Source organism: Teleopsis dalmanni, chromosome 1, assembly GCF_002237135.1.
Source record: "Teleopsis dalmanni isolate 2A chromosome 1, ASM223713v2, whole genome shotgun sequence".
Lineage (NCBI taxonomy): Eukaryota > Metazoa > Arthropoda > Insecta > Diptera > Diopsidae > Teleopsis > Teleopsis dalmanni.
Genome location: NC_051846.1, coordinates 149,532,345 through 149,542,371, shown reverse-complemented (window position 1 = coordinate 149,542,371; position 10,027 = coordinate 149,532,345). Strand labels below are relative to the sequence as shown.

Here is a 10,027-nt window from a genome sequence, read left to right as displayed (position 1 = left end):
GCACATTGAATAATGCACTTCAAACGACTTATGTGCCCGCAGCACATGAGAAGGTTGTGCCATGTCTGAACGTGACGGGGATGGTCTATGCGGATTTTCTAATGCAATTGTCTTGTGCTGCACGTACGGCTCGAAAATATTTAGTAATTAATTTAACGGAAAAGGAGAATTGCACTGCGGTTGCACAGGATACACGTCCATGTGCTGCCAATGGCTTGAATGTCTATAATACGAATGTTGTGTTCGATCGGGAGGGATGTGTAATTTCACGCTATCGTAAAGTACACATCTATGTAGAGCAGAAAAACACAACACTTGAGCCGGAGTATGGCATATTCGAAACGGATTTTGGTGTACGATTTGGGCATTTTATATGTTTTGACATTCTGTTTTACACTCCAGCAGAGGAGCTAGTCATTCGTTATGGTATTAAGGACATTATATTTACTAGTATGTTCTATTCGGAATTGCCATTTCTGACAGGTGAGTTCGTTAGTTGCACTTACACTCTTTGATAGTTGAATTCATTATAGCATTTGTATTGGATACGGAAAAAGCATAGGTTGTGGAGCAGTTCGAAGAGTAGTTTAAGTGTTTAAGATTTTTTTTTAACTCAAAATAAGCAATTTAAAAAATGCTCGCAGTTGTCTTGCAAAACTTACAAAATAATAATCCAGCAAAAATTTATTTATATTAATTAGTAGATAAATATTTTAATAATAGAATTTTTTTATAATAAATATTTATAGCTTCTTTTGTGTAAATGCTTGGAAATGTTGCTTAAGAGCTTACAAATGCTCCTAAGCGGCAATTTTTTTCCTACTTAGCCATATTGTTAGTACGAATAATACGAATAATCGTACTAATACTATTGTATTTTAGTTATAAAGTATGGAATTGATATTATTGGTATTATATTATTATATTATATTATTATTATTGGTCTCCCAACATAATATTACCAATATTATAAGTTTTATATATTATTATATATATATATTATATATATATAATAATATATATATATTATTATATATTAGTTAGGATGTTAGGAGGTTTGCATTACTATCTAAATTATAAGAGATTTATTACTTAAATACAATTGTGATTCCAAATATTTTTTAAATGTCACCAATATTAAGACGTCACCAATATTATTATTATTATTATGTAGGGGGAATTGGAATTTCTTTCAATCTAGAGACCTATTTTAATCCTCTCATGGACTAAGCGAATTTCTTCAAGTCGAACTTGCTTTGTAAATTGTAGTAATGCATATTACTACTTTATTTAGTATGAAATACCCATGTAGGTATTTCTTTTGCCATGCATAAGCGAAGAGCAAACACCCAGTGCGTGTTTTGGGATCTCATTGTCTTCGCTACAAAACTTACATGTTCCATTAAAGTAACGTCCCAGCTTTGTAAGGCATTAGTTTAATCTACAGTGCACGGTTAGAATTTGTGTAATGATTTTTAAATTATTTTAACTTAGTTGCATACAATACTTAAATCGTTTTAAGTTGAAATCAATTATACTAGAATCAATATAAATCATGCGAAGCTAAATTGTGTGTTTATTCTAGATTACCTTAGTTTGTTCTTTCTTTCTTCTCATTCCTTGTAAATGAGTTAGAATAAATTATATTCTCTCAAGCTACTACATAGTTTCGGGTCTACAAGAAGAGAAGCTGTCCTTCTAGCAAACCTGGAATAGATCCATAAGATATAACATATATCTAATTGTTTTGGTCAAGAATATTCACTGAGCCACCCCAACTTAATAGGTAAGAACAAATTTATTGATAATAATAATAAAATTAGTTATATCTTACGTAAAATACCAAGAATTTGTCGAAAACTTGAAGACCAAATCGTCAGAGTGTCAGATATCTTATCTTTCAGTTTTTACCTTATTTAAACTATATTTGTAAACTATATTATGAAAATTTTTATTAATGCATTATCACTCCAGACACGCAACCAGGGGTGTGCACTTAAATAACCATGCACTCCCCCAAAATGAATTATAGAACTATATTCAAATGTATGCATATTCATAATTTAGGTATTACGACTGTACCTAGACTTTTAAGTACTAAGCTTCTTTATCTCAACTCTCTCACTGGTTGAAATATTCTCAATTTATTCTTAAAAGTCTCACAATAAGATAAAAATATGTTTTTAATTATCTCAAACCTACTCGAATTATATATCTGTTTACAGGTGTGTGTGTGGACCAACTAATTCAACGCTTACACTCTGTTTTTGGGAACACATATAATATAAAGAATAAACTTATAATTTCTTTCATATATGAGCATAAGTATCAGAAACCTATGAATTAGTTATCGTATTATATTAATCTTCTCTAAGACTATCTGCTTTCCTATCTGCCGTAATTCATTTTTTTAAAGAATCCATTAGGAACACCCATCTTAACCTTAAAGTATATGTATTCTCTACTAATTTCTACAGCTGTTCAACTACAACAATCCTGGGCATGGGGTAATGATGTTAACGTACTAGCTGCAGGGGCTAGTTTACCAGTCGCTGGTGTAACTGGGACTGGTATATATGCTGGAGTTCAAGGTGATCTAGTATCAGTAATAGTTGGAGGTGTTGGTATCAGAAAACTTTATGTCTCACAGGTGCCAATTATATCAAATAAAACTTTAACGAATGATTATGAGTATAAACAAAAAACTGAAACTTCTATGCCGATTGTAGCGAGCGATGAATTAACCCTATTAAAGGATCCACAAATAGAAAATTTCACATCTCTGCTTTTGGATTTTACTACCCAGCAAAATATAACACAAACCTTATGTAATAATGACTTTTGTTGTCGTTTTGATATCGCAACCCAATCGATTGACACACCTGCCGAAACTGTTTACTATAAATATCGTATAGGTGCGTTCAAAGGACAGCGCACCTATCAGAAAAATGAATGGTCGGACATACAAATTTGCGCACTTTATGCTTGTAAAAATGAGAGTGTTGCCAGCTGTGCGGAAATTTTCAACAGCACTGCAGTAGTAAAGCCCAATATCGCTTTCAAATCCCTTCAAATTGTGGGGGATTTCATGAAGGCCGATAAACTTCTTATCATGCCAAATACACTCGATGGCAGTTTGCTCTCGTTAAGCGCAGAAACACTGGGTTGGCATGTCATAGATCAGCGGTAAGTGAATGTGTAATGTTTTGTTGCTTCAAATGTTATGGAAAATTTTAAATAAAATTTTCCATTTTCCATTTAACATTTTTGTTTTCTTTTTTGGCTTTTCCCAGAGAACACTACACCGCACACATGAACTTAACTCGGCCATATTGTGACAGCTTGTTGACATTTGGAATTTATGCTAATTATTATGACAGATCAGCGACAACACGTACTGCCAGCTACAGCAACACCACGCCCACTGTACTCCTCTGCACTCTTGCACTGGTACTACTTGTGTGGCGTTTTTAGATGGAAATGCATTGTTTTGCCTCCGACTCAGCTAAAATATTCATGTTTTAATTTCTGTGCTGTGTGCGAGCAGTTATTTTTATAGCTGCAATTCGAGATACAAGATACACAAATATATTCAGTAGCAATTACATACAGTATGAGTTTGTTTATACTGAAATAAAAACTTTTTGTTTCATTGTTGCAAGTATCGTAAATTGTCAACAAATGTATTTACACCTCTTAAATAAAATTTAATTTTTCTCGAGAAATACATAGATTTTAAGTTCTCATGTTTATCTAGTATCTATTTTATAAAATATTGTCGTTCCAATATATTCAACTATCCATTAGCGGAGTATAGGAGCAATAATATAAGCAAAGGTTCAAATCATCAAGAGCATACTTCAACTAGGATTTAAATAACAAAACCACATATATACATAAATCATTCAAGAATCTATCTAACAAAACAATCTACATAATAAAATGGACGAAGATATAAAGATACAACTGATGGTGAAGGTAGGATCGCTTAGTTTTACTCAAAACTGCGAAACTCATAAGTATATCAAACAATGAAAAGTACTATAAAATAGGTTACACCTGGTACTCTTGTAAAAAAACAGCAGTGATATTAGCTACGTCTTAGCAAAGAAGGTAGGTAGGTGAAATGGAAGGAGGACTTAATCCTCGTAAACTCTACCAAAGAATAATTTGGGTTTTCTTTTCTGATAACAGTACGGAAAACCACTGAAAGTAATTGTCATATCATTCATCATATCATCGTATGGTGACATACTTGTCGGTCACTTGAAACTTTATTTATAACAGGCCTAAGTAAAATTTCTTCTTTTTGTATAATAAAATGTAAATAGTATCTCTTTCGTGTTTGTCAAAGTCCAACTGGACAGAGGAGAGTAAATGAAACTACTAATTACTTTATTTTTAGTAGGTGAAAACTATCAAAAGGTACAGTATGAGTTTTTAACCCACTTACCTTCTGTTCAAAAAGTATTTGGATTTTGTAAATAAAACACACAAATTTAAATTTTATTCCAAATTTATTTTTTCTCCTTCAAAATATGCTCCTTCTGTAGCGATACACATATGCCAACACTTAACCCAATCTTCCATACACTTTTCGTAGGCCCGTGCAGGTATGATTTTAGTTCCTTCAGCGAATTCTCTTTTACCGATTCAATCGATTCAAATCGCTTACCACAAAGGGGCAATTTGAGTTTCGGGTACAGGAAAAAGTCGCACGGCGCCAGATCTGGTGAATATGGTGCCTGAGCGATGACAGTGGTGCCGTGTTTGGTCAAAAATTCGCGTACAACAAGAGCCGTGTGCGATGGATCAGTGTCTTGGTGAAGAATCCAATTGTTGACTTTCCACAAATCAGGTCTTTTATTACGGATGGATTCACGCAAATGCATTCGATATTCTTTTTGCAAAAAATTAAGGTCTTTCGGTACAAGTCGAGCTGCAATGCGTCTCATGCCCAATATATCATGTAGAATGTTGTGAATGGATCCATTTGAAATGTTCAAGTCTCGAGCAATCTCCCTTTCAGTCATACGGTGATCTTCCAACACAATTTTTTTGTTTTTTGCCACGTTTTCTTCAGTATTTGATATTGATGGACGTCCAGAATGAAGCAAATCTTCGATCGCTTCACGACCCTCTTTGAATGATTTATACCACTCGTATGCCTGTGTTCGAGACATAGAAGAGTTTCCGTAAGCTTTCTGCACCATTTTTAATGCTTCAACATATGAAATTTCGTTAAAAATACAAAATTTCAAACAAACTCGTTGTTCAACTGAATTTTCCATAGTAAAAATCACCAAATGCACTTGAGGTAGTCTCACATTAACAGCTGTTGTAAACAAACTAATTGACAGATGGCGCTCAAATTTGTACCATATATCAAGAAAGGGTGTACCAACATAACATTTTTTGAAAAAAGTCTATTACTTAGGGAGTAGTTAATAAAGTCCGCAGAAGCATAAGATAAATAACCTTTCAAGTATGCATAGTAAACTGATTTCAGCAATTGGACCGTGAAGGACCGAAGTTGGGATCATAAGCTACCATATATAATAATTATAAGACAAACAGCTATATGTTGGTTAAGAAAATTACTGATTCTGTGTAGATATTTGGACCTGAAGTCAATATGTCACTGGAAGGAAACACAAAGATGTTTAAAATAAAAATAAATGTTAATAAATCTTCATTTGTAACTTCAACTGGTATCGTTAAGGGTCGATGGGTGTGTCTGTGGATTAGGGTCAGGCAAATTAATTTACTATGTCCTATTAAAATAATTTAACTAATAGAATATAAAATTTAATATATTAAAATAAAAATACTTAAACTTTTCCTTTAAGATATACAACTATAATATATATACTTATAGATACAAAACCCATACACAGCGATTTAAGTTGTTATTAATCTCCATTGCTCCGAGTAGATTCTTCAATCCATTCCATTCAGTTCGTTTTAGTCAAAGCAAACTTTTTAAAATTTTAATGTTAAAAACAAATTTAATTAAAAAATAAAACTCAGTGGGAAAAAATGCAAACCACGATTGTTGGGTTGTTTAATGTTGAGCGAAGTGGAAATATGCAAAAATTTAAATTAAAGGTTAAGGCAAAAATAATTTTTTGATGAGATTGATTTTGAGGTCTTCACCATGTCGGTAATTAAATTATGCTTGTAAGTCGTTACGTGCTTAAGTGTAAATACACAAACACTACCACGTAAACATTGAAGTTTGCATTGTGCTGCTCTGCGAAAAATGAAAGGATCCACACATATATAGGTATCCTGGGTCCTTGAAAAGAGGTGAGCGATTTATATTGCAAAATTAGTGATACGTGCAAGGGTAATTCCTTTAATTGGGTTGCAATATTAATGGCATTAAATGTGAAACCTTGTTACAGCATAAATTATTTCATGGCGTTAATATGTAAATCCTAAAAAAAAGTATATGCACTTCTTAAGACAAGTATGGAAAAAGTTAGCGAATTATAAAATACTTCATATAGATACTTATTGCACAAATTATTATAGTTTATACTGATCAAACATTTTTCAACTTTTTTTTCAAATATCTTCTTAAATTCAGTTCCAATACTTATTTTATAAGAGCACTATTAGTAATAATAAGTCGTTAGCATTCATATGACAACTTCATCTATCCGAATTCACAAAAAAATTCTACATATTTATGTGTTGGACAAGATAATTTCTTTTTCTATTGTATATGACCGAAAAGAGTACTGCTATGCTCTATCCCGCTGTTCAAGAATTGTAATAGGTAGAACACGTCATCATACTCTATTAAATTTTGGGTATCCCTCTCTTTATTACCTACATTTGCTCTGATTAAGTTCGGTTTTCTTATAACTGCAGTCTTATAAAGCATTTTTGTTAACATAGTAGGCATTTACACTGACAGTTCTAAAATAAATATACGGCAGTGATATATTTTCCTATAAATTGCATATTGGGGTCATTTCGCTTCGATTACTTAGCCATAGCAATGGTCTTTCAATCAGATGTAATGGTTATTCGCTATGTAGCAAACATAGGCAACATGATGCTCGATGTATATATCGTAAACTTTTTTGACTGTAAAGGTGCCATCAATTTTCTAGTAATTTCAATTACGCTTTAGCTAGTTCCCTAACAGTTCTAGATTGCCGAACTTCTCCTAATAAACTAGCTAGGCATGCCAATATCCAATATATATGCGGACATGAGGACAAGGGAACATCTCGAGATATTTGGAGCATGTGAACTTACCAGCGTATACATTCTGCCTCCTGATATTCATTACTCGGATATTGATATCCTACCTGTAACAGATGAGCTAGGAATTTTACAAAAAGCATGACTGAAATACTATGACACATGAAAATTCCTGTCAGATCTCAAGGTTAACTTGGTTCAAATGAGACAATAATTGTACCAGTTAACTGTTTTAACAAAAGCGAGGCTTGTCTAGCACTGAGGTATTGATGCTAACAGATCAGTGTGTATTGAGAAGACATGCTGTGAGACTGAATCTACTCTATAATTACTTTTATCGGGGTTGTAGTTCTGCCATTGAGAAGAAAACTTTACATCAACTCATGTGTGAGAGTTCATCATTGTTTAGGAGAATTTCCGTATAAATTTATGAATAGACATTAAACCGTGTAGATTTCAATTCAATGAGGTTCTAGATATATTATTGTAGGGTCTTAGTAGTGTGTATCCAATCCAACTTCACTTTCTTCCATATATTTTTTTTTTAATATTTACTCTTCGTTGCGAAAATTCCAGAACTTTTATTTTTTCAGGCTAGTCAATTTTGCAACGAGTGCATGATTTATCACCTAGCTATTTATTATACTATCTTTTAATATGAACCAAATATATATTTAATTAATTTTGAAACTAACATATAGAGTCAAAATAATCATTGTTTTATCTTTAATGCAAGTGCATGGACGAATTAAGAAAGGAAAAAATTTGAGAATATTGAATTTTAATATATATACGATAACTAATAATGATCGAGTAACGAACTCACTTTAAAAAACAGTTCTGAGCATATTTAAATGATTAAGAATGATCAAATACTTTATATTGCTAACTTCAATCAACAGTAACGCTGTGAAGTTCTAACTTCACAATCGATCTATTAAAGCTTCATTGTCAAATTGAGTTTATTTGTTGTTACTTTGCACTGATACTATTATTTATTACTCGGTCTCTGTAACTCATACTCAAAATCGAGAACACCTTGGGTAGGTCACTTCGCAGTACTATTATATATTTACTCGGTTACTGTTACTCGGTACTCAAAATCGTAAATGCCCTTCGCCACTTTGCATTGTTACTTTTATATAATACTCGGTTTCTGTAACTCATTATTTAAAATCGTGAATATTCTTCATCACTTTGCAGTGGTAGTATTATAGGTTACTCGGTTTCTGTTACTCGGTTTCCGTTACTCGATACTCAAAATCGTAAATGCCCTTCGTCACTTTGCATTGATACTTATATATTACTCGGTTTCTGTAACTCATTATTTAAAATCGTGAACACTCTTTATCACTTTGCAGTGGTAGTATTATAGGTTACTCGGTTTCCGTTACTCCATACTCAAAATCGTAAATTCGTTTGTTACTTTACAGTGGTACTATGATATAATACCGGTTTCTGTAACTTATTATACATTGTGACCGAAAAGTTTCCGGAAATAAATAAATAAAACGCAAAATTCTTAATCTTCATCAATATTTATTTTATCTCCTTCAAAATATGCTCCATTAGAAGCGATACACAAATGCCAACGTTTCTTCCAATCATCAAAACATTTTTATAGGCGCTTTCCGGTATGGCTTTGAGTTCCCTCTGCGAATTCTGTTTTACGTCTTCTATGGATTCAAAACGCGTTCCTCTGAGTGGTAATTTGAGGTTGGGAAACAGGAAAAAGTCACACGGTGCAAGATCAGGTGAATACGGTGGCTGTTCGATGGTATTTATTGAATGTTTGGCCTTAAAATCGTTGATAATGTTGAACAAATTGAGGTGAATCGGAACAAGCCGGGCGTTGACACGTCGCATACACAAATTGTCCACCAAAATCAAACGAGCCATCTCACGACCGATGCCTAGCTCTCGTGCTATCTCTCTAACACTCACATGAGGATTTTTGAACACGATTTCCTTTGCCTTTTCAATGTTTTCGTCGGTGGTAGAGGTCGAAGGTCGTCCAGAACGCGGCATGTCTTCGACGGTCGTACGACAGTCCTGAAAGGCTTTGTACCACTCATAAACTTGAGTTTTCGATAAAACTGATTCCCCATAAGCCTTTTGTAGCATTCGCAACGATTCTGCACACGAAATTTCGTTCGAAAAACAAAATTTGATGCAAACTCTTTGTTCAATATTTTTTTCCATTGTTTTTTTCGCAACGCACTACTGAGGTGAACTGGTTTCAACAGCTGCCGTAAACGAACTGTCCGACAGATAGCGCTCATTTTTGGCATAGTAATTAAGGACAGTGCTGCCAAACTACATAAACTTAAAATATCGAAAAATATACAGCGCGCGAATTTTAAATGAGAATTTCCGAAAGCTTTTCGGTCACAATGTAGTTTATGTAGTTGTGTAATACTTCAAAATTTATAATATATATTTTTATTATTAAAGAGGTTTTTTCGAACAGTAGTGAAATACAACAACAAAAATTTTATTTTTTATATTATTTTAATTAATTAAATTTTTGGCTGACCATACAGCTGTTTCGAGTATTGCCAAATACCCATTATCAGTGGTCTTGGAAATAATTCTTGTATTTAATTATTCGTAAATAATTATTTTTGAGACTGCAGGTGCCAGGAATCGAACTCGGGTCCTGCCAAATATGAAGCTCAGAATCAGCGCATCTTAACCAACTGATCCAAAGCCGTACTTGACTTTTTTGTTCGCATATTTTTCTGGAGTTTTGTTACTATTACTATGAAAGTTTTTATTAACAATTTTACTTGCTGTGTTTATATTATTA

The 10,027-nt window shown here is 33.0% G+C and overlaps 1 protein-coding gene across 1 annotated transcript; it reads left to right on the top strand.

Moving 5' to 3' along the window:
- Window positions 1-432: 432 nt before the first annotated feature.
- On the top strand, window positions 433-3,629 carry LOC119667893 (vanin-like protein 3). Its single transcript, XM_038077234.1, has 3 exons — window positions 433-483; window positions 2,478-3,186; window positions 3,294-3,629. Exons 1-3 carry the CDS (start codon window positions 453-455, stop codon window positions 3,472-3,474), a joined length of 921 nt encoding a protein of 306 aa, XP_037933162.1. The 5' UTR covers window positions 433-452; the 3' UTR covers window positions 3,475-3,629.
- The last annotated feature ends 6,398 nt before the right edge of the window (window positions 3,630-10,027 follow it).

Excerpts from the sequence above, each read along its gene's own strand:
- LOC119667893 (XM_038077234.1), top strand. The coding sequence starts at position 453 with ATGTTCTATTCGGAATTGCCATTTCTGACAG. Across the intron at positions 484-2,477 it reads GGAATTGCCATTTCTGACAG|CTGTTCAACTACAACAATCC; the intron begins GTGAGTTCGTTA and ends TAATTTCTACAG. Across the intron at positions 3,187-3,293 it reads TGGCATGTCATAGATCAGCG|AGAACACTACACCGCACACA; the intron begins GTAAGTGAATGT and ends GGCTTTTCCCAG.